This window comes from Leptopilina heterotoma, unplaced genomic scaffold, assembly GCF_015476425.1.
Source record: "Leptopilina heterotoma isolate Lh14 unplaced genomic scaffold, ASM1547642v1 Lhet_10, whole genome shotgun sequence".
Classification (NCBI taxonomy): domain Eukaryota; kingdom Metazoa; phylum Arthropoda; class Insecta; order Hymenoptera; family Figitidae; genus Leptopilina; species Leptopilina heterotoma.
In genome coordinates this window covers 90,313-115,562 of record NW_025110813.1, presented here as the reverse complement: position 1 = coordinate 115,562, position 25,250 = coordinate 90,313, and the positions used below count along the sequence as shown (strand labels likewise).

Below are 25,250 nucleotides of genomic sequence, written 5' to 3'. Positions count from 1 at the left end.
CGGAAATCGAGAGACTTCACCTGAAGGATATACCAATACGGAAGTGATAGTCCTGAAAACAAAATCCATTTTCTATCCTCTCTCTCTCTCTTTCTTTTCTAAAGAATAAAATTGATTTTTGTGCAATTAAAAGTATTCTATTGTTTGGCTGAAATGATTATTCAACTAGAAATTGTGGTTTGTAATTTTAACTATATTAATATTTGTAAATTAATAATAATAAAATGCTGATAAAATTGCAATTTAATTTATAATTAAAATCATTTTAGAGTCAGAACAAAATTTTATGGTAAATTTTAGTTATTCTTGTGGTTTGTTAATTATTTTTTTTATTAGTTGCCTCTTCTTAATACTTTTCTCTCTTATTGTTAGTGAGAAAAATATTCTATCGAGTGAACAAAATTTACTTTTTCACAAGTTAAATTTCTCTCTAAATTTGAATTAGTTAAAAATAACTATTTTGATAGTAAAAATCAGTCACTTATTCAAATAGTAATTTTTTACTAATAGAATAAATAATAATAACCAATTATTAGCTAAATTCACTTGCAGGCTATGTTACAAAATAACTAATATTTTTTGTAACTAATTCAATTAGTAAAATTAGTTATTTTGTACTATTAAAAGACCCAATAATACATATACGATCGATATTAGAATTTTATCTTTTAAATAAACGTGATTAAATTAAAGTTAGTAGGGGAGAGTCTCCAGTTGTGAGACGGGTTTCATTTTTGACCCGTAAATTGTAAACGGGCAAACGAAATTGTAAATAAAATACACCGATCGAAAGGTAACAGAAATACGCAACTTTTATTAAAAGAAAGTATAGTGTTTCGATGAACTCAAAAAATTTTACGATACATTTTCCGAACACATCGCTTTTTTCAAAAAAAAAAAATGTCTCCAGTTGTGAGACACTCATTAAAAATTGCTAAAATTTAATAAGTTTGACATAAAACGTTATGTTTAGTAGAAATAATTAAATATATTAATAATATATATTATTATATACTGAATAATAATATTTATTCGCCAAAATATGACTATCAAATAAACACAATTTAATAGCTTCAACAAGAGCATTAAAATTGATTTCTTCTGAATCAATTGACTTTCTTCCACTTGACATGCCCAAAAATACTAGAAAAAAAATCAAAACAACATTTAAATAGTATGCCTGCAAAGTCGTATTTTTTATGCTGCCCAGATGGGTGTTGACACCGTCTCACAACTGGTGATATGCTGTGTCTCACACCCAGAAATTGGCGCTATTTTGAAAAAGGAAAATTAAATTATTTTCAACCGCAGATTGGAACAATGCAATATTGCATCACAAAATATAAGGAAAACACTAAAAGAAAATGCATTACATTTACCTTCTTCAATTAATTAAATTGCAAAAAAAGTACTTTGCATTTATTGAAAAAACGCTTTTTAGTCGATTATCACACACAGTGTTGGTATTTAACAAAAACAGTTTATATATCCGCCTCGGTGTACACGAAATAGTTGGCTCATATAAAAAGAAATGTTTTTATATAAACCAATCGGCTTTTTAATATTGCATGTTAAAAAAAATTGACTGTCTCACAACTGGAGGTGTCTCACAACTGGAGACTCTCCCCTAATGTAATAAAAAAATAGCAGCAATATTCAAAATAACACTTCTTAAATTACATTTTGTTAAATTTTCTTTATCCAGGAAATGCAGATTAACGTATGAAGTAAAGTCTTAAATTACTTAAATCACAGTTAATTTATAGTTACAAAATAAATTTCTTTACGTGATTCATTTCTCTTTCTCCTTTCTAAATTGGTAAAAAAGATATTAACAGATGAGAAAAACGGATATTTAGAATTAATTCCTAAAGAAAATGCAAAGATAAAATATTAAAAATTTAGTAGTAATTCTGAAAAATGTTTTAAGCTTTTAAAATACACAAAACTAAATGACATGCAGGTTCAAAATTTTAATATAGTAAAAATTAAAATTTCAGTGTGAAAATATTAGTTAGGTTTACAATTTTCTCCAAGATAATTTTTAGTTAGTAAAATATGCAGCTGCTAATTTATTTGTTGGGCTTGCAATTTTTATTAGTAAAATTTTTTTATTAGTACACTCTAATTCTGCAATAGTAATTTTTGACTAATAAAATAAGACCATTTGTATGTTCATTAAATGAATTAGTAAGAGTTTTGACTAATTCTTAGTAAAAAACTACTAATTGTTAGTAGAAAATTACTGATTCATTTGTTAAGGTAACAATTTCAATTAGTAACGTTCACTAAACTAATTAGTAGCCTTAATTAATGAATTAGTAGTTTTCTACTAACAATTAGTTTTTTTTAGTAACAGTTAGTAGTTTTTAAAATAAAATTATTAAAAATATTTTCTAATTATTTAATAAACAAATCGGTCAAGAACTACTATTTGTAAGTAGATAGTTTTTTTTATATTCAATTTAATAACATTAATCATTGTTTTTACAATAGTATTTCCGTTTGCAGTTATATTTAATTTTTATTATTATTAAACTATTCAGAAAAAAGGTCTTATATATACGATCAACTCTCCTATTGAAATAGACAATGGATCATGAGAGCTTATCATAAAATCTATTTTATCAGAATAGTGGTCAGTTCATTGAACTTGCTTGAAGGGAGAAATATTTTTAACTAGATTGTCGAATGTAATGTAGTAGGAGAGTGCTTTCTTCATGAATGACGGTGAAGGTCTTCGTATATAAGCAACAAATCTGATCTACTATTGTCAGTACGGCTCTTCTTTAAGATTATAAATTACTTTATATAAACATAGTGAAATGACGTTGACTATTGTAAGTTTTGATTAATTTTCAAAATTAATAATCCACTTAATCTCTAAACATTAAATTCAAACAAGTGTCAATGTACAATTTACTCTGGAATTCCGAACTTAAATATTATATTAGTGAAAATTAAAATTGTTAGAAATAAATTCGTTGTTAATTTTTATTATTGTTTCATTATCCTTGGTTAATTAATTTTCTAGAAATTAATAACTTGAAATTAATTATCAAGGAATTAATTAACTCTCTAATTAATATTAACTAACTAATTCATATTATAATTTTGAATCTTTAAAATTTAATAAATTGGTTTTTTGTAAAAATGGTACTTTTTGAACAGTTGGTTTTAGTTTGAATGTTTATTTTTTGAGGAAGAGGGAAAGAGAGAGATAATGAAATCGGAAAATCGTGTAATTGTTATAATGAGTTGTATTTAGTTTTTAGTATTGACGGTCGCGGCCGTGGTAAAGGCCTCTCACTTTGAATTTGACAGTCACGCTCTTGATCAGTTACATATTCACCCAAAGCTCATCTCGCAGTCAGTTCAATTAAAAGAAGTGCCAACAAAAATTATCAAAATCACCAAAACGATTGCAATCAGAGTTCCTGTTCCTTACCCTGTTCAGGTATTATTATCTCACATTTTTCGAGAATAATAAATTAATTTATAATTACAATTAATTATTAAATTAATTATTTAGTGTATTTACAATTTTTTACTAAAGTTTTAATGGAAAATTACTAAAAATTTGTAATTACTTAATAATTATAATTAATTAATAAATTACTCATTTAGTAGTTTTAATTATTTTACTAAAATTTTAATGAAAACTTATAGTAAAAGTTATCAATTAATTAATAATTATAATTAATTAACAAAATACTCATTATAATGGAAAATTAATAATTAATTATTAATTAATTAATTCTAATTAAAATTAGTGGACTATTAACTAATTTAGATTTCAAAAGTTCTTCGAATATTACTATAAATATTCTTTAAGTATTTTTTAATTGATAATTAACATTATTTGCTAATTAATTGCAAATATACAGTTTCGGTTATTTTTTTTAAACTCGTTACTTTTTCTGGTGAAAGAAATGAAACATTAACTTTCTCAATAATTGAAAGCAATTAAAAGGTGGCATGCGTCGAATCAAACTTCAGGGGGTCTCATATATTTTAGGGTAAATATTATTTTTAATTGCCGCAATAATTTACTTACGAATTTATGTGGTCTTGTTGCAGAGATTTATAATCATTATATGCCCTTCAAGTGCATATTTATTACAATAGAGTACCTGTAAAGCATTTTTTTTTCTTAATTTCATTCGAAGAAAAGAAAGATCTTGATTACAAATTTTAATAACAAACATCAAAGTTGAAAAACAAAATCAATTAAAAAATTGTTGTTAAAAAACACAAAAAAAAGTTGTTCATCAGCAATTTATTGTTATTTGTTAGTTAAATCGAATCGAATAGAACAAAAATTATTCAGTAAATTTCTTTTTAGATTCCTCATCATATTCCAGTTCCAGTTCCAGTGGCAAAACCTGTTGCAGTTCCAGTTCCTCAAATAGTAAAAATTCCTCATCATGTTCCGGTTGAAGTTCAAAAACCTTATCCAGTTGAAGTACATCAACAAGTGCCTTTACTTGTCTCGAAACCAATAGCAATTCCTCATCCAGTTCCGGTTCCGCACCCTGTAACTATTAATAAACCCGTCTATTATCCTGTCCCTCATCCAGTGCCTTATCATCATCAATCTGGCGAATTATCTCACAATGATTATAGTGACAGTAATGGAGGAGCTAATCACAACTACTTATCAAGATCTTTTCATCGTGATCATCTGAAAGATTCAGCCAACGAGGGAGATGAATCTAATGCGCAAACATTTCAAGTTTCGCAATCTGATTTAGAGCAGGAAAAAAATTATGGTACTGAACGGGAATTTTCATCGGGAAGCCAAAATTATAATCAAACGCCACAAGATTTTTCTAAAGTATCGAAATCTGGTAATTCTGCTTCTGAACAAGATTATTCGTCATCGAGTCAAAATTATAATGGCAAAAATTATAGTGAACAATATTAGGTAATGAATTATTTTGTTTAGGTTTCTTTTTAATTCTTTTTTAGAAAAAAAGGGAATAGAGTAATTTTTAGTACTTTTGTGGTAAAAAACGGGGATCGCAATTTGACTTCTTTTTAAAACTAATTCTCTTTTTTAAAACTTTTTTCCCTTTTTTTGTCCCCTTGCATTAAAATCCTCCTAAAAACACCTTTTGCAAACTTTGTTTGAAGTAAATTTTACAAATTTTTACAGATATTTACTTCGGATATTTTAAAATAAAAGCTGACATCTAACAAAAATTTTGATTTAAAACTTAGAAAAATTGCAGACTAGGGAAAAAGTTAAAAAAAATAGGTATCAAAATAACAGAAAAAATTGAACAATTGAATTTAATTTGAAAAATCAGCTTTCTTGAACTGAATAAACTTTTCTAAAATTGAATATTTCACTTTTTAGCTAATGTTACATAACAAATTACTGTGATCCCTGTAAATCTCTGGAAAAATTGCAAAAAGTTTAGACATGAAATTTTTTCCATTTCTAGTAATTTTTTATTGTCTTTAATTAAAATTATAGTAAAAAAAGTGGACTTTACTTTGGAGATAGTAAAAATTTCTCTGTAATTAGTATTAAAAGTTGACATTTTCCGTGTATAGGAAAAAATTGTTATCGATACAAAAAATTAACAAATGAAAAATATTTACTTGAAGAGGATTGCCACAGACCAAGGAATTTTATAAAACCTACTTGTAAAATATCTTTTTAAGACAAAACCTTAAATTATTTTCTATTTCTAAAAATAATAATTGAATATTTGTTCTTTGTTAAAACCGTTTATTAATTATTTCATAATTATTATTGATTTAGAAAAAAAGTCAACATTCTGTCTGAAAATCAAAGGAAAAAGATGAAATAAAACAAATAAATTTTTGTGGTAACTTTATTGAAATATTTTAGTACAAAGTTGTTATTAACTTTTATGTGGATTTTTTCAATTGTTAAAAATTTTGTCGTATTTTTTTTTTGTTTGTGTAAATATTTTGAATAGTGAGAATAATTATTAAGTTTTAAATTTTTGTTATACATGTACACTGGTTTTTGTAAAGAAAAATAAAATTTAAAAAAAAATTGTTTAAAATTGTTGCTTGTTCTATAATAAAATAGAGAGATTCTTTTAGGTTTATTTAAAAACTAAATCATTTCGTACATGGATTGCAATAAATATTAAATTGCATTCATTCAAGCGAAACGAAATGATGAAAATAAAGAGAAAATTCGATACTTAAAAACACGAATGTCTTATAATTTTTATTTTAAATGCATTAATAATTCCTTGAAAATATTGGTGAATTTGATGATTGGTTTTCTTAAATTTCGTACTAGGTTGTTAATTTTAAATAATGTTTGAATCAACCACAATGTTTTTTTAATAATGCTTTGCAGGGTTCGGAATATTGCATTGAAATCTTGAAGCAATACACTGTAAAAAATTTAGGGAGTAAACGGACTCGGGAGTTGGGAGTGAAATTTTTCGAGTTAAGAATCAACTCCAAAAGAGAGTTAATTTCTAACTCCCTTCATTCAACACCCGCGCGAGTTATTTTTTCCTTGGGGAGTTAGCATTTGGGTGTGAAGTTTTAACTCTCTTTATTTAACTCCCCTGGCATTAACTCCCCAATGGGTGCGACTTTTATAGAATCCCCTGGGGAGTTAAAATTTAACTCCCTTTTTTTACAGTGTATTAAAGAAATTATTATAATTACGTTTGAATGCGCAATGTTGCACTATTCATTTAGACTTTAAATATCGAAACTCTGAAAGAAGTATGTTTGATTGAAATAATTGATTACTTAATTATTAAAAATAAATTTTTAGCAGATTCGGAAATTATTTACTTGTTTATTTTTTTTTTTCACTTGACGTTTGAAATAAACAAATTGAATCATAGTAATTTTTTTTGTACCGATAATCTTTATAATTAAATAGTTTAAGGGATAATGTAGGGTAAGTGCGGGTATAGTCGGACAGTACTAGTAGTCGGACACTTTCGTGTTTTTTGGCAAATAAATAATAATGCATTGTGATAATTACTTTAAAAAGTATACAAAACGAATGTGTGAAGTTTATATTTTATTAAAATAGTGTTATTTTCGAAAATAATTAAACAAGAAATATTTTATTTAATGTTTTAAAAATCATGGTGTCCGACTATAGATACAACCATTTTCGAGTAACGCGATGAGTGGCACAAAGTTTTGTTGATAATTAATCATAAATATTAAAACGTATAGGGTTTAAATATTATATTAATAACTTCTAATATGCTTTAATTCCATTTTCCAGCAGATAGCAATTAAAAAATTATCTTTTTTACTTTATAAATTCAAAATATCTGACAGATGTCCGACTATAGAAACAAGGGGAAAAAGTGTCCGACTACTAAAGCATTCGTAATTTTTTATTAAAATGTTTATATTTTATTAAATACTCAACTATTTGTAACAAATTTATATGATTTTTAATCCTGAAGAACTCCTTTAATTAATAATGTGCTTATAAACACAGTAGATATTTGCTATTTCAAGAAAAAAAGCATAATTTAAGATTGTATCCTTAAGTGTCCGACTACTAGTGCATTTACCCTAGTTCGAAAGGAAAATAATGCTGCAGAATATTTTTTTTTATGAAAATTGTATATTTAAATGAAAATAAATGCGAGTCAATGATACATGACAATGAAAGTTCAAGTAAAAACGTATAAACTAGATCAATAGAGAAACGATCTTCTTGTTTCATTCCCAGACACTTGAGATGTAGAGTTCCTTTTTCAAAGTGAAGGTCAATATGGAAAAGTAATACATAATTACTTGTTAATACTTTACAAATGTGCTGCTTTATAAGTACGTTTTTTCCTGAATTACAATTAGAAATAAAACTGAGCCTTAATAATTAATAAAAACATTAAAGAGAATCATAAATCGTGATCACTTCACATTGATTCTCAGTCAAAATTGTTTCTTTTTTACAAGTCGCGCAATAATTATTCTTAATGATCCCTGAAATTCGTTTTTTTTCATCACAAAAATCAAAATTTTATCAATTTATCCCGAGATTTTTGAAATGGACTTTGATAATCTTGGGGAAAAATTGAATCTATTTTGAAAAATTTAGTTCCAGCCAGATGTGTAGGTTTGTTTGTCGAGAACCAGTGGTTGAGTGTATTTTTCAACAACAACTGGTTGTGGATATGGTACAGCAACATGTTTTACATAAGGGACTGCATAAGGTTCAGGAACCTTTACTGGATAGGGGGCTGGAACTGGAACCTTTACTGGAACCTTGACAGCGTATGGTACTGGACGATCAACTGGCACTGCAATGTGTTTAGTGACTTCTACTGGGTATGGTTTTGGTATATGGACTGGATAGGGTCGATCGACTGGTACAGCATATGGAACCTGTGAACAAATATGTTGACCTGATTTTAGAACTCATGAAAAACAGAAATCTTTATTTCTAAACTTAAAAAAAATTTATTTGAAACAAACAAATGAATGAATGAATCATAATTTGTTTTAAATTGAGGATCCCAATCAAAGAACCGGTTATAATTTTTTTAAGCTCAAAATCATTGCCCTGTAAGTAAAAAATTAAACTGTTTTTAATCCCAATTTTTTGAGAAACATTTTAGTAATCTACAAATACAAAATGATTTCAAGGAATTGAAATTTTAAATCCTTTTCTTTATTTAGAGGTCGAGAATTTTGAGTCTCAAAAACTTGTAACCGGTTCTTTGATTGGGATTCTCAATTTTTTGTATCAATTTGATCCAATTTGATATCTTCAAGTAACCTGTGCAATTGTTGCACAGAAATTTGTATTTCTTTTAGTTCTTGTATTGAGCAATTTTGAAATAAAGATCACTTCTTCTTGTGAATGATGAATTTATAAGTACTCTTCATATTCATGTGCTCTAATTGCAAATAATATGTTTTGCGATCAATGAAGCGTAATTTGAAGCACAAGGACTCAGACGGGGTGTTAAAACATCTCTATGACCTTGTATCAAATTACAACGCCGACTACTTTGTGCAAATCTCTTTTCGATGTGCTTCTTATTATTATTTGTTGATATGCAAATGGTAAACGGTTTTTTATTCACTCCAAAAAAGTGGTTTTATTTCTAGAAGATATCATTGGAATATTACACAATTTAGAGTTTGCAGAATATTTTTTTGTCTGTATTCTTTCCTAATATTTGCTCTTTACATTTAGTTAACATTTGATTTGGAAACGGAAAGTCAGTCACTGATGATTCAAATTGTTATAGTCCTACTGATTATTTATTAGTTAAAAATAACTAATCTTCAATTAAAAATAACTAATTGTCATTTAAAAATAACTTATTACCAGTTAGAAATAACCAATTGTTAGTTAAAAATAATTCTGCTATTCCAGAGAATTTGTAGCAACTTATTTAATTAATAAAATTTGATTAACTTTTCAGTTAGTTTCTCACAATAAATGAATTTTTCTTTACTGGAAATTATTTTTACTGATTGCAAGAGCAAAAAGTCAGTCAAGATGTAAGTGACAATCAGTTACTTTTAACTGATTTAAATTGAGAGAGTTATAGTTATGTATTTATTGGTGCTATTTATATACAGTTATTTTTAACTGATTAAAATCGAGAGTGTTATGTATTTACTGGTGGGAGTAAGTTTAATGATTGCTATATTATTTAAGGATTAGAGTAGTTTACCTTGACGGCGTATGGCACATGTTTTTCAATGGGTACTGCAACAGGTTGTGGAACTGGAACCGCAACTTCCTTAGTGATAATGGTGTGTGTATGAGTTGAGGGTTCACTTAACTGATAAGTCGAAAATGCAGGTACTGCTGCATATGTATTAAAATCAGTGTAACCGTAGCCGAGTCCAATCAATCCTCTTTTTGGTTTTGCCTTGTCATCGGGTTTCTTCTCTTCCTCCTTCTTCACCTCTTCGGCAAAGGCCAAAGCGAGAAGTGCTAAGAGAACTAAAAACTGTAAACGGAAAGAATTGATTCATCAAAATCGGAGCACTAGATTTCTTATACTTCATTCGTTTCCGTTCGATTTTGGGGAGGTAAAAAAAAATTGGAATATAATGATAATATTAATAACACTAGTAGTATTAAAAATTATGTAATATTACATTATTAAACATTAGGGGATAAATATTTTCTATTTTCTATAACACTACAAAAATATACAATGTGGAATATTTGAAAAAATTCCGTAAGGAAATTCTGTTTAGAGCGGTTTCCGTAGAATCGTTTCACGTAGGTTAGCACTTAAAATAATACTCTCATGGCAGAAATACAGTCAAAAATGATTCTAAAATGTAAGCGGTTTTAGTCAAAAGTGAACTGAAAGTAAGATTTATTTTATACAGTAGGGGAAATTCGGGTAGCCCCGGACACTTAAGCTTTTTGGTGAATAATTTGTGTTCATATTTTTGGAATATTAATTAAATTTTTTTATGTCAAACAAAATGCTTCTTTCAACCTTTAGCATAAATTCATTTGTAAAATAATCAAACATTTTAGGAAAAAAATAAGGAAAAATATGAGTATTAAAATCCCAACCTTCAATAATCTGTCGGGTGGTCCCAGACATGCGCGAAAATATTTTAATTATTGAACAATTGAACTTGATAAACTAACATCAAATTATATCTACAACAATGAAAATAGACCATGTAATAGAAATAAATTTAAAAATCTATTTAATATTCACAGAAAGTCAACATAAAATAAAGGTTTTATAAGACGTTCAATGTGACGTATACATATATACATTTTCCAAAGTGTCCGGACACTTTCAGGTTTTTTAGAAAATTTAAGTTTTTTAATAATAGAAAATGAAAAAACTGAGTCAATATTTCAAAAATAAAAGTTAAACTGTATTATATATAATCTGTAATTTATTTCAATAGTAAAATAAAAACACATTATTCAATTAGAAGTTAAGAGTGTTCGGGGCTACCCACTGTCCGGGGTTACCCGAATCTCCCCTATAGGTTTTCGAAAAAATAGTACTTTTTATGAGATTTGTTTGACCTGCAATTTAACCTCGATAAAGTGTTCTCGAAATAATTTTTTTTGATTTATTATTTAAATCGAGATTTAAATTTTAATCAAATTGACTTAGGTTGAATTGAAATACTTTTAGTTTTGAATACAAACACGAACTTATCGAGAGATAACTGAAATATTTGTATATTTATAAAGTCTATTTTAGGTAAGATTTTTCATTATTGAGGTTCAACTGTACTTTATTTTTCAAAATTCAAAATATAACAGTTTTCAATTTTCAAAATTCAGCCCAACAATAGTTTTAGCATAAGATCCCAATGCAAATTTATAAATACAGTAAAACGTCTTCAAAAAGAATTGCACATATTAAACTTTTCCATAAAATAATAAACAAAATTTATGAAATAAATTATTTTTTAAATTAAAAAGATTTATAGTAAAAGATAATTTAATATTTAATATACATATTGTTTCCGGAATAAATTACGCACTAAAAAAAACTTATTTGATTCAAATAACTGATTACTTGTCTGTTATCAAACAAATATTTACGTGAATCAAATAGTTTTTATTTAAATAAAAAAAATTGTATTTGAACAAATAATTTCAGTATTTGAATCAAATACTATTTACTTTTGACTTCAGTATTAACATTATTTTATACAAATAAATATTTATTTGAATATAGATATTATATAATTGTTTATAAATTTTAATCATGTAGGGGAAAGGCTTGCAAGTATTTACCCAACAAAGCTTTTTTGCTAATAACTCATTAAAAAATAGTAATTAATTTATATCAACCTACCATCGAAAAGAGGGCATAAAAAGCTACAAATTTAACCCATCGACAATTAAAATTGTCAAAAAATAAAATTTTCATCAAATTTTAAAAATGATGTAAAATAAACGTTTCGAAATTTAGGCTTCCAGTTTGACCCACCTTGAAAAATTGATAATAATAATTGATAAATAATAATTGATAATCCTACTACTTAAATAAATAAATAAATAATATGGAAAATCTCAAATAAATTTATTAAATTTCATTTACATTTAATGTTTCTGAACATAATAATTTCAATTTAAAAATTTTAAACAATTTATTTGTAAATAAAATTTAAAAAAAAAGAAAATTTTTGAAAAATAAAAATTTTTTTTTTAATTGAAAATCAAACGAAAAACAAGATATGTGAAAAAAATTAAATTTCGGAAATCGTGTAAATTTAATCCAAATTATCAATTGAATTATTATTAATTGCAGGTGGGACAACCTGTAATAATTTTGAACTCTACTTTTAAATTGATGAAAAAAAAATATTAATTCATATGATATTTTAAAAATTCCTTTTGGATTATCAAAATTGATTAAAAAGCAACTCAGAAAAAATTGTAACTTAAATTATCTATAAAAATATTTCACATTTGTTAGCACATGAAAAAGTCACAATTTTAATTTTTTAATTTTTCCACAAGTCAATTTCAGAATTTGTTTAACAAGAACATTTTTATTTCTTCTTTTTGCTCCGAAAGATTATAAAAATTAATAACTACTCATTTGATAACAATATCAGTTGCGTTTTAAATTATGTCACTTTTAGAATAAAAAATAACGGAAGTGGGACAATCTGCAAGCCTTTACCCTAAATTTTTTTTACATTAAATGAGTCATTTGTTTATTTAATATTAATGTACTATGTACTATACATAAGATTTAATTCGTTCTGGGGGAAGGATAAAGAATTTCATTTTCAATATTTTAAAATTTAAACAATTAAAATTTGTATTTTAATAACAATTACAATTTTGTCATTTAAAAACGTTTGTTAAATTTTATTTTGTTATCTAAATTTTTTTTTATTGATAGAAAATTGTACTCTCTAAATCTGACTTAGTACCTAGTTTTCTACTAAAATGAAATAATGCAGATTGGTTTACCAATTGAATTAGTAACAATTTTGACTAATTTATTTATTTATTTAGTAAATCGGATTATTAATTTGAAATAGTAAAAAATTTGACTTACTAATTAATTAGTAGTTTTCTACTAGCAATTATTTTATTAGTAGAAAACTACTAATTCAGATTTAGAGAATAATTTATATTCAAATATTATTATCATTTTTATTAAAGTAATAAAACTAATCAAAACAATACCAACTATAATTGTAATAACAATTAGAAATGATTAATTGATTAATGACAATTTTTATGCGAGAAATATTTAATTATTATGACAATTACCTATTATATCTAAATAGTTAATTTGTCGGAAGGGTTTACTTGTATTGGAATTATTATAGTTTAATAATTTTATTTAATAATTGTGACGTGATCCGAAGAGAGGTACCTAAGAAACACATCATTTTGAGGTTATGTTTGTCTTACTTTTACTCTAATTAAAAGTTTTAATCTAATTGTGTAAAACTAAAATCAGTTTTTATTACTTATTTCAGACGTAATGAAGACTTAAAAATCAGTAGTTTATATTGAGAGTTGAACCCTTTTCTGTATTTTAATTCCAAATATTACAAACATAACCTAAAATTTTTTGCTTCTTAGGTACCTTTCTTAGGAATGCTTCACAAGTTATTATAATTTAAAATAATTATTTTTTCTAATTATTATTATCAAAATAAAATTTGACGAAATCTGAGACATGAACGTTATTATTAGCCGAATTTGAAAGAGAATTTAGAGACGAAATCGAAAAAGGGGTTGTTGCAAATATATATTTACCTTGGAATCCATGATGTGTTGATATGGTCTTGATTTGGAACTGAAGAATTTTGCGAGGACACCCGCTTATATAGGAATGGTTCTCAAGAACCCTCATATATGCGATGAGGCGGTGGGCATAGCGTGGCGATGTTGGAGGTGGACCCCATATGAGTGGTCAGTATGGGGAGGAAAGGACCAAAAAGAAATCGACTGTATATATATATATATATATATATATATATATGTATATGTCCGAAATTCACCTGTATAAGAAGAGTTTCAAACATTTCTCATTTTATTGCACAACTACTTTTGCTACTTACATACATTTTATAATACTTGAAGCCCCGTGTATATTGTGTTTATATACGCATATATACGCGGGCGTAAATGCGTCAATAAGAAATTCATCGCGATTACGTTATATTATTATATATACAAACGCGGGATTTCGTTTATATAGAATTTGACAGCAATTTATTGGCTCCGGTTTTTTGTTATTTGCACTTTGGATATTTCCAGAGTAAACGTTATAAAATTTTACGTTCAGTCACAAGAAATGTTTCACTCGTGACTTTCGGACCATTTTTTCTGCTATTCTCTCGTCTTTTTTTTGTATTGTGATCTAGTATTTTTGGGATGAAAATCCGAGAATTTGTTTAGTATTATTCCCATTGTAAAAATCGTAATTTTTCGTTTCAAAAACTTTTTCTACTATATTTTGTTGTAGAAATCAGAGAATTTTTTGTTTAGAAAAATTGTGCCAGTATTTTTTTCTTGATGAAAATCAGAATTTATCGTTTCGAAAACTTTTTCTACCACTTTCTTTGGAAAAATCGGAGAATTTTTTGTTTAGAAAAATTGTGCCAGTATTTTTTTTTTTGTAAAAGTCGGAACTTTTTATTTTGGAAAATTAATTTTAGAAAATGGAAAGAATTATTTGTTTGTTGATTCTTGGGTTTTTAATAGTGAGTGAATTTTTTATAGTTTGTAAAAAAAGGACATTTTTTTTCTTCGGTTTTGTTTTGTTTTGAGGAAAAATTATATACGAGTCGATAAGTGGCTAATTAGTGGAATTTGAAATGTCCTGAGTGATTTGAAGGATATAAAAGAACCCTAATTTTGGACCTTAGGTTCCAGTTTATAATTGACCACCTGTAAAAAAGAAAACGTCCCAAAAAGAATTTTAATCCCGACCTCTCTTTACGCATTGGGTCCCCTTCGTAGACCCGAATTTTGTTCTATTATTAACTTTTATAGGACATAATTTTCAAAAGTACTAACACTAAAAAAGCATGATTTTCATTTTTTTTCTTTTATATAAGTGTCTGCTTAGGGTACAAAAGATAATAATTGGTAATGACAACAACTGAAAGAAATTCTAAATTATAGTACTAACCCTCTATTGTCAAAGTTGAAATTCGAAAATTTAATTTTTACTTTCTTTGAGTAACATTGGAAATAAATTCAAAATGTATTTTATTTATTTTTTTAATGGAAAAATTTTCTATTTGAAAAATATAATTTAAAATATAAAATACTTTCTATATTGTTTTATAAAATAATTTATCTATGTTCTATAAAATAATTTCTATATTGCTTAGAATATAATTTCTCTATTGTCTAATAAATAATTTTTCTATTATTTATAAACTAATTTTTATACACTGGAATAAAATTTATTTTATTGAAATAATCGATTACACGGAGAGAGAATATATATTAAATTTTGTAAAAATATTTTCAAATTGGGGAAAAAGTGCGACAAAGCGAAATTTTGATATAAAAAATACTAAACTTTAAAAAAACTTATGTGAAATTTAGTATAATTATATCAAATATCAAGAATATTAATTAAATTCTAATATAACTTTAATAAATTTTACAAACCTTTTTTTAAAGTTTAGTATTTTCTATATAAAAATTTCGCTTTGTTGCACTTTTTCCCCAATTTGTAAAATACTTTTACAAAATTTAATATATATTCTCTCTCCGTGTACTTGTCTATAATCAAATAAATTTTTACTTGAATCATATAATTTTTAATTATTAAGTGAATTAAATTGTATTTGAATAAAGTATTTAAAGTATTTTAGTATTTTAGTATTTGAATTTTATTGATTTAAGTAAAAATTATTTGATCCAAGTAAATACGTATTTGATAATAGAGAAGTAATCGGTTATTTGAATCAAATAAAATTTTTTTCAGTGTATTGTTTATAAAATAATTTTTCTATTGTCTATAAAATAGTTTTTATATTTTTAGTTGAAATATATTTTTCAACTATAAAAATAAAATTGTTATTTTTAAATTAAACCGGATGGATTTAAAATAATTTATTGGTCTAAGTTGTTTAGTGAGTAGAATGCATTTTTTTGGATTCCGTGTTTCTAGAATATTTGGGATTAATCAAAATTCATTATTATAGCGCAGGTCGAAAAGAATATGACAAAATTTTTTCATTGATAAATTTATAATAAAATAATTAAAGTACGATTCTCATTGACTTTTAGATAAAAGTGTTCTATCAAAAATTTAATGTTTATTTCAACAATAATTTCTTAATTATAAATAAAATTTTTAATATAATAATGTATAATATTAAATAATAATAATTTTTATTATTATTATTAATTAAATATTTCTTACCTTCTAATAGAATTATTTTAAACTTAAATATTAATATTAATATTAAATATTAATTTCTTAATTTTTAGTTGAAATAAATTAATTTTTAATAAATTTTAAAAACACAAATATTAAAGACAAATTAAATAAGATATAAAACAATTATATAAGTGGATTCAATAAGAATATTTGAATACAAGAATTAAGTTAATAAAAATAATCAAAATAACAATTTAGCCGATTATGTTAAAATACTCGATTTTTAATAATATTCTTAAAAAACCAGCGATTTGAAAGCCACAAGATATTTGTCACCTATTATAAAACATAATATTTAAGTATTCAATTTGTCATGATTACAAAAATACTGATGTCAGAAAATTTTGTTTTCTTATCCCTATGTTATAAAATGCATATTATAAAAACAATTAGAAGGTCGAGTCAATAAATAAATTTTTTGACTGGAAAAAGAAGTTGCGGATGAAACAACTGGTTAGGTTGTTTGGGTTGGTCAGGAAAAAATTAAGTCTAGACTTCTCTTGAGGGAATATTTAGACCGGATAGTATAGGCTTTATCACCATTTGGTAAGCCAAGTCGAGTGTGTTATTTTTTTCCTTCTCCTTCCTCTTTCTTTCTTATTTTTTGTTTTTCGTTCTCTGATGCAGATTCTATCCTCTCCTTAATTTGACCGAAAATTTGCATTCGACATTCCCTTTTAGAACTAGCTGGCAAAAGGCAACACTAGATTCTTCTGAGCTTGTAGGCATTTGCATTCACATTTGCATCTGCATATTGCATAGACTATACATGTATATATTCTATCCAAGAATAGAAGATATAGTCGGGGCTTTGAGGATTTATTTTTTCCAAGGATTTGTCCTGGCAAAATGCATCCAGTCGAAAAGACAAGGAATTTTAGTCGACAGGTTTTCTGAAGCGTCCTTGATCCTTTTATCCGAATTGGGAGATTTTCGGACACCAGAATCCGTTGATCTTTGTTCTGATTAGGGAATTAGTTTTTATTAGGGAAGCTGAAGAAACTTTCTGTAATTACTGTGTCACTTTGGTTGTCATCCTTTATTATTTCGTTTTTTGTCATACCTTCAATATATTTCTATTAGAGAACATAAAAACGATGTTGGAATAGTTATACACTTTTTTTACACGTTACTTATTTTTTAGTTTATTAAATTTTTGGAAATAAAATTTTTCCTTGATAAGAGAAACTAAAAATTTTTATATAAACAAATTTGTTTAAAAATTTAAAAAATTTGTCTTCTACTAAAAATCAAAATAAATAAAAATTTAATAAAAATTATAATTATAATAATAAAATAAAATTTATCTACATTGGAAAAAAAAATTATTTTATTCAAATAACCGACTACTTATTGTCTATCATTTCTATTATTTTTTTATAATAAATATTTACTTGAATCGAACAATTTTTATTTAAATCAATTAAATGTTATTTTCTTCAAATACCGAAATTATTGGTTAAAATACACTTTAATTGGGTTAAATATAAATTATTTGCTTATTCAAGTAAGTATTTATTGTATAACAGGAAAGTAATCGGTTATTTGAATCAAATAATTTTATTCAGTGTCATTAATTAAATTAAATTTTAATAAAATACATTTTTATTGTTACTATAGAATCTAAGTAAAAAATGAAAAAATTGTTTAATAATTATTTTTGTTTAATTTTTAAATTATAGAACGAAATTATGTGAACATTTTTAAGATAAATGAGTTTTATTTAATTTTTAAGCTACGATAACAAAATTCCTTTCAATTTCCATTTGTGACAAATAACAATTTTTCAAACTAAATCCAACATAAGCGAAGGATTACGTAAGAAATACATTTTGATATATTGAGGATAGAGTAAGCGCCTAAGATGAAATTGGTTCCAGAGAGGAGAAAACGAGAATCGGAAGTCGATTATTCTGTCTGAATAGTAGATTCTTTTTTTTGAATATAGTAAAGAAAATAATTTTTCTACATATATTTTTTGTGTTGAAAATTAATATTGATTATTTGAAATAAATTTCTTCGTTTTTCGTTAATTTTTCGAAAATAGATTTTCTTCTTCTGTAAATTTAGTTTGAAAAAAAAATGATTTTTACGAAGAAAGGAGTGTTGCGAAATTAGGCAAAATTTACGAAATATAAATTTTTACGAAACGCCGTAAGACACTTATATTGTCATGCTAATCGTCGTGACATAGTTCCTGTTTAAACGAAATTACGCGTTCGTTCTTATGATAATATCCTTCCTAATGGACATGACAAGTGTCGTTGGTTGTCGCGTCGACAGGATTATTATTCTCGAGGAAAGTTGATATCAATTTTAAAATTCAACTCGAGTTCAGGAGAGTTTTGCAAAATGTGTTGCACACACACGGTGAAATTTTAAAACTGGAAAAAATTGCTTTCACTGGATTATTTCAAATCATTCTTCAAAAAATTTTCCTGTGAAATGAGTTTTTTTCTCATGCAATAATAAATAATTTCAGTATTTGAAGCAAATACTATTTAATTGACTTAAATAGAAAAATTATTTCATACAAATAACTTTTTGCTTTCAAATCAGCTAAACTTTACTAGCTATACAAATTTTTTACTATTAATTTTTTTACATTGACTTTCATTTTCACTTTCTCTTTGATAGCATTTTTTCATTTTCACTTTGATAGATTTTTATTCTCACATTTATTTTCACTTTAATAGCGATTTTGATTTACACTTTCTATCAAAGTGAAAATGAAAATAGAACTATCGAAGTAAAAATTAGAAATTAAAGTGCGTAAATAAAAATTTGTTAAAGTAGGAATGAAAGTAAAAAGAAATTCATTTTTAGTTCGATAGATTTTTATTTTCATAAAAATTAAAAATAAAAGTGAAAACAAAAATCTTTTAAAGTACAAATGAAAGTGAAAATAACAATCTATTAAAGAAAAAGTGAAAATGAAAATCTTTCAAAGTGAAAGTTGAAAATTGAAAGTCAAAGTAGAAATGAAATTACATAATCAACCCCCTGAAAAATTTTTTACTTATGTTTTACTATTTTTACAGTAAATTTTAATTATAATTCAAAAGCAAAAACTTAGTCACTGATTTAAATACACTGAAAACAAATTTATTTGATTCAAGTAACCGGTGACTTGTCTATTAAAAATTTGAGTATTCGAAGCAATAATACTATTTAATCGGCGTTTAAAAATGTTTCTTTTAAAAATCGTGGATCAAGAAATTTTGTAAAAATTTCTTTTATACAAAAGCTTATAGAAATTTTTCCTAGAAATAATATTTTTTCTTTTGAATCTGTAACCCATTATGGTCAATATGTGTTGACCTCGGGGAAATGTGTAAAATAAATTAATAGAAAAGTAATCGGTTATTTGAGTAAACTCTTAATTATCAATGTAAGTTAAAATTTTAACTGATTCAAATTTAGAGAGTATAAAAAAATTGTATTCTATCATAATTTTATTAAATTACGAAGCTGATTATTGCAAAACGGAGGATGGTAAAAGTTTATACCACACATAAAGTTCAGATTCAATGTAATAAAGAACCTTTTTTCTATATAGAATAATTTCATCATCATTAACATCATCGAGGAGAGATCAGATAAAATTGAACGTACCCTTATCATGCATTAGAGAACATATTCCATTTGTATTTAATTATTATTCTTTGTGCTACCACCAAAGATTTCGAAATCATGTTTCCTTTAGTCGTATGCATATATATTTATAAATGTTTACTCTGTATAAATGTTTATCCTCTGAAGAACGTCGCATTAAAATCATTCGATTAGCAAATGAGGGAAAAAAATCAAGAAAAAGATCAAGAATAAAGTAGTTATGCAAAAGTAAAAGATTGCGAGAGACAAGTGCATGCAATCCGTCCGTATAAAATGTATTGTAAGAAAATGTCATGTGGGAAGGTTAATTAAAAAAAAATCCCATTAATTTTTAACATAAGTTTTATATTAATTTATTTTCTTCAAATCGAACATTTGGCGTGAAAGTTTTGCCCTTTCTTTCTTCATTTTTTCTCGATCCACATGCATATTATTTATTGACTTTCCTATTTTGAATGTGGCGATGACATATATGTAAATGTGAGATCATGCACATGATTTTCTTTATAAAAGAATGTCAAGACACTAATTTTCAGTCAACGCTGTCAGTGTATAAAATATAAAAGATAGTTTTGATCGGATTGTCAAAGATGATAACACACATCACATGATAAAAAAAGGCAGTAGATGATGATTTTTTTTTTCTTTGAGGTGTGGAATGAGTGAGTGATGTGTTGAAATTTTAACTTTTCTAATAGTGACCATAGAGACCGTGGCCGTGACCGAGACCGTGACCGTAACCATGACCATGACCGTGGACGAGAACTGGAACTGTTTCCTTCACAACCACGGGATGTGGAACTGCGACTGGAACTGGAACTGTGTGATGAACTGGCACCTGAAAAATTATTTGAATTTACAGAACTGTTTTTGGAACTATTTACCTAAAAATAATTACCTTAACGGGGTATGGAGCTGGAACGGCAACCTTGACAGGAACTGGAACATGAACTGGTCTGTCGATATGAACTGGAACTGCCACTGTTTTGGTGTGTACAACTGGATAGGGTTGAGGTACTGGAACAGCTACTGGATAGGGTTTGGGAACAGCAACTGGTACCTGAGATGAAAATATTTAGATTTATAAATTTATAATTTATGCGTGCAATGTGAAGAAAATTGGGTTTAGAAAACAGCGCAAAAGAATAACAAAATTTACTATAATTTTTACTTTTATAAATTATTATGTGATTCAAAAAGTTTATTTAATTCTCGATTTATTATTTCGTTTTATTATACACTGAGGAAAAAATTATATTTAAAAAATTATTATCCCATTTTTCTGTATAAACTCAACTTTAGAGTTATTTTAAATAAACTTATTTTAATCTAAATAAACATTTACTTCATTAAAATAAATATTTGTTTGATTTAAATAAATTTTTGTTCGATTTAAAATTTAAATATATGAATTAGTAAATTTATACTCTAAAATCATATAATTGAGGGGTTGGATGCTATAATGTGTTTCGCGCCATTCACTTAACACGGCGCGTAACACATTATAACATCCAGCCCCTCAATTAATTAAATTTAATATGTAACTGACAAAAATATAAAGTAGGTATAGATTTAATATAAAAATCAATTAAATTTGTCAATTTTGCAATATTCTCAGTAAAAATTTCGAAACATTCAATCGATGTCTTCTGTTAAAATCTAAAGAAACTATTTCCTAATAATACCGTTGTGATATAAACTTTCGGAAATTATAGCGGAAATTCCAATTGTTTTATGTGTTAATTTATATTTTCTAGCTATAACTAAATTTTTCTTAAATAAGCAAAAAAATGTGTAAGAACAAAGCTAAATTTATCAACTTCTTTAATAGGATTAAATTTTTGAAAATAAATAAATAGTTAAATAAATAAATTATTAAATAACTAAAAAGTGAGTAATTAATTAAATAAATATTAAAGTAACTGAAAAAAGATTTTCCTTTACTAAATTTTTTTATTTCTTACCTTCACTGGATATGGTCGATCAACAGGGACATGAACTGGGACATGAACAGGGACGGCATGTGGTACGGCGACAGTTTTAGTCACAACAGTTGTGTGATGATCATGTCCATGCGCCCAGCCTCCATTTGCCCAACCTCCATGTGCTAAACCACCATGAGCCCAGCCTCCATCAATTACTCCATGTGCCCCATATCCTCCATATCCATATCCAAGACCCAGGAGGCCACGTTTTTTAACATTTTTGTCATCTGCTGCCTTGTCCTCCACGGCATACGCCACAGTGACAAGCAATAAACAAATCTGAAAAAAACACAAATTTATTACACATTACAAAAATATTTTTCTTCCAATTTCTTATGATTCACTTTAGTCAACAAACTCTGGCTGACATTCAATACATTTTTTTATCAATTTGATTGGCGAACTTAATGTCAATGCAACTAATTTGATTAATATTAATTGTCAAGAAATTTATCAACAATGGATTAACACCTTTTAAATAAATATTTTCAGTTTTCTGATGAGGACAGCAGGGCTGTCGAAACGTAAAATTGAGTTTTAATATTTGTTTAATATTTGACTTGGAGGATTGATAAATTTCTTGACAATTAATAATATCTTTTACCGAGTGATAAATTCTACTACTTAATAATTTGATTAATGTTATTCATTAATTAATTGGTTGTTAATTATTAATTAATAGAAATTTAAATTTTATTGATTAATCGTAAATTAAGTTCAGTAATTGTAAGTTCTATTAATTAATTGTAAATTTAATTAAATAACTGTAAAGTTTATTAATTAAATGTAAACTTAATCAATTGTAAATTCCATTAATTAACTGTAAATTTAATTAAATAATTGTAAATTTCATTAAATAATTATAAATTTAATTAATTAAACGTAAATACAATTAATTAATTGTAAATGTAAGTAAAGTAAAATCCTAAATGTAAATATTAATTTAATCAATTGTAAATTTCATTCAATAATTATAAATTTAATTCATTAAATGTAAATACAATTAATTGATTGTGAATGTCAGTAATTAATTGAAAAATTAATTAATTGATAGTAAACTTAATTGTTTAATAGTAAATTCAATTAATTATTAGTACATGTAATTAACTACTTCTAAATTTTTTTAATTAACTATTTAATTAATTAATGAAATGTAACGAAATTATATTTTCATTTAATGGTTATTAAGATCTTAATTTATTAATAGATAATATTTAAAATCTAATCTAAATATGACAAAGAATATTATTAAAAATCTGTAACTAACTTGAACTTAATTACTTGAATTTATTAGTTAGTTATTTCTTGCTAGTAATTGATCAAATTTTTTTAGGAATAAATTAGTTCCATCTTAGAGAGTTAAAAATTTACTAGCTAAATTTTAATTAGCAAAAATAACTAATTTGATATAGTAATAAGTTAATCACTGATTCAAATAGAAATATTTTTACTAATTATTTAGTTTAAAATAACCATTAGTTAAATTCACTTTTAGTTTATCTCAAAATAGTTTACTAAAAAGTAGTTCATTTAGTCCAATTTTACTATTTATTGGAAATTGTTTTTTTATACTAAAAAGTAATTATTGTTTAACTAATAAATATTTTTTCTAATATTTTTTACTAATAATTATTTTTTACCAACAAATATTTTTTACAATGATAAGTATTTTTTACAAATAATTATTTTTGTCTACTAATAATTAGTTAATTTTTTATTAGTAATTATAGTTAAGTTTTTACTAATTTCTGAAGCAAATTTTGCAATGGTAGCAAAATTCAATAAAAATTTTATTAATTGCTATTTTGAAATTAATTTAGATTTAAAGTAACCATCACTGTATTCACTCCGAAAAAAAATTTGTTAAAGTTTTTATTAGCGCATTATCACAATGTAATATTTTAAAAACACGCGATTTTGTGAAAAAAAATTCGAATTTGAAAAAAATGAAAAAAAGAAATAAACGACAACACGTACCAAAAGCTTCATGTCGACCGACCAATAATTTTATTAACTGACAGTGTTTAATGTAGATAAATAAGAATCGTTCTGTTTGTTAATGGCAGAAAACAACCCTTTATATAGGGAATGGACTTTCCATTTGAATCCTGTGCGCACCCCTCCATTAGTTGTTTAGTTCTCTAACGCCACACCTACCAATGCACACACTACTTACCCACGATACAGTACGATAGTGCAAATACCATTGTAATACATAATGTGACTTCACGATTGTATAACACGTTAAACTTAAGCCGCGACTAGCCTCTTGTCAATAGACTAGAGATGTATATGTGGGCGTTTTTTAAGCAACTTTTCTCACTTATAAACAGTAACTATTTCCAGTCTGATCAAATTTCCTATCGGACAACACTTTCTGATTCGTGTTTTTTTATTTTTACATTCTTAGGTTGCACTTGCTTATATGATTCTTCGATGTTTGTTTTGAGGAGGGAGGGACGATTATAATTTTTTTTTTGAGGATTAGGGATTTTTTTATATTTTTTTGTGTAGAGATATACACCTATAGACAAATTTATTCTATCTAGAGATATATTTTGTTTGAATTAAATAAAATATTTTTTCAGTCAAATAAAATTATATTTGTCTCAGAGCATATACTAATTTATTTGCTTCAACTATCTGGAAAAAACAATTTATCTGACTCAAATAGTCGATTACTTGTCTATTATGAAATAACTATTTATACTTGAATATAAATAAATATAATAATAAAAATAAATAATAAAAAAATATATTTATAAAAATAAATAATGAACAAATATTTTTATAAAAATAAATAGTATAATAAATATTTATTTTGTAAAAGACAAGTCATTTATTTTAATCAAATAAAATATTTTTTTAGTGAAGTAAAAGATTTACTTGGTACAAATAAAGATTTTTTTGGCTTAAATAAAATTTTTATTTAAATTAAATACATTTTTTTTAAAATAAAGTGCAGTAAGTTAGTGAGTTCTGAGACAAATACAATCGACTTTCGATAAATTGAATCTCAAGGGACATAAAAAAATTCAAATTATCGAAGGTTTTATTTATCAAATGTTTTCGGTATCAACATTTTTTTAGGGGCCCAAAATCAACTTCAATTTATTGATAAATTTAATTACCCCAAGTTTAATTATCGAGTACATCTTTTTTCTGGGTTTACAGTCGAACTTGACGAAGTGAGAAATATTTATTATTAAACATTTTTTGAGCTATTCTTCAGTTTTCGATTTTTCAATTTTAAAATTAGAAGAAAATTTTATGTTCT

At 25.5% G+C, this 25,250-nt stretch overlaps 3 protein-coding genes across 4 annotated transcripts; 1 reads left to right on the top strand and 2 right to left on the bottom strand.

Moving 5' to 3' along the window:
• The first annotated feature begins 2,684 nt into the window (after positions 1-2,684).
• LOC122498099 (E3 ubiquitin-protein ligase RNF12-B-like) lies at positions 2,685-5,252 on the top strand. 2 transcript variants are annotated; one of them, XM_043605686.1, is made up of 4 exons: positions 2,685-2,840; positions 3,269-3,457; positions 4,346-4,962; positions 5,075-5,251. In XM_043605686.1, the coding sequence occupies exons 1-3, from the start codon at positions 2,826-2,828 to the stop codon at positions 4,925-4,927; spliced, it is 786 nt and encodes a 261-aa protein (XP_043461621.1). In that variant the 5' UTR covers positions 2,685-2,825; the 3' UTR covers positions 4,928-4,962; positions 5,075-5,251. The 2 variants fall into 2 exon arrangements, with proteins under 2 accessions (XP_043461621.1, XP_043461612.1); XM_043605677.1 differs by having other exon boundaries at positions 4,346-5,252.
• A 2,266-nt stretch (positions 5,253-7,518) lies between these two features.
• LOC122497973 (zinc finger protein 512B-like) lies at positions 7,519-13,860 on the bottom strand. The gene is made up of 3 exons (XM_043605429.1): positions 13,724-13,860; positions 9,669-9,950; positions 7,519-8,364 (listed from the first exon to the last, which is right to left on the bottom strand). The coding sequence occupies exons 1-3, from the start codon at positions 13,733-13,735 to the stop codon at positions 8,074-8,076; spliced, it is 585 nt and encodes a 194-aa protein (XP_043461364.1). The 5' UTR covers positions 13,736-13,860; the 3' UTR covers positions 7,519-8,073.
• Positions 13,861-20,312: 6,452 nt separating this feature from the next.
• On the bottom strand, positions 20,313-24,093 carry LOC122497980 (cuticle protein 65-like). Its single transcript, XM_043605443.1, has 4 exons — positions 23,951-24,093; positions 21,953-22,252; positions 20,887-21,048; positions 20,313-20,826 (listed from the first exon to the last, which is right to left on the bottom strand). The coding sequence occupies exons 1-4, from the start codon at positions 23,960-23,962 to the stop codon at positions 20,680-20,682; spliced, it is 621 nt and encodes a 206-aa protein (XP_043461378.1). The 5' UTR covers positions 23,963-24,093; the 3' UTR covers positions 20,313-20,679.
• Between the last annotated feature and the right edge of the window lie 1,157 nt (positions 24,094-25,250).

What these genes read in the sequence shown, in the direction of transcription:
- LOC122498099 (XM_043605677.1), top strand. An exon ending in CTGTTCCTTACCCTGTTCAG is followed by an intron (nt 3,458 to 4,345) that starts GTATTATTATCT and finishes ATTTCTTTTTAG; the next exon opens with ATTCCTCATCATATTCCAGT.
- LOC122497973 (XM_043605429.1), bottom strand. An exon ending in ATGTGCCATACGCCGTCAAG is followed by an intron (nt 8,365 to 9,668) that starts GTAAACTACTCT and finishes ATTTGTTCACAG; the next exon opens with GTTCCATATGCTGTACCAGT.
- LOC122497980 (XM_043605443.1), bottom strand. An exon ending in ATCGACCATATCCAGTGAAG is followed by an intron (nt 21,049 to 21,952) that starts GTAAGAAATAAA and finishes TTTTCATCTCAG; the next exon opens with GTACCAGTTGCTGTTCCCAA. An exon ending in CAGCTCCATACCCCGTTAAG is followed by an intron (nt 20,827 to 20,886) that starts GTAATTATTTTT and finishes ATAATTTTTCAG; the next exon opens with GTGCCAGTTCATCACACAGT.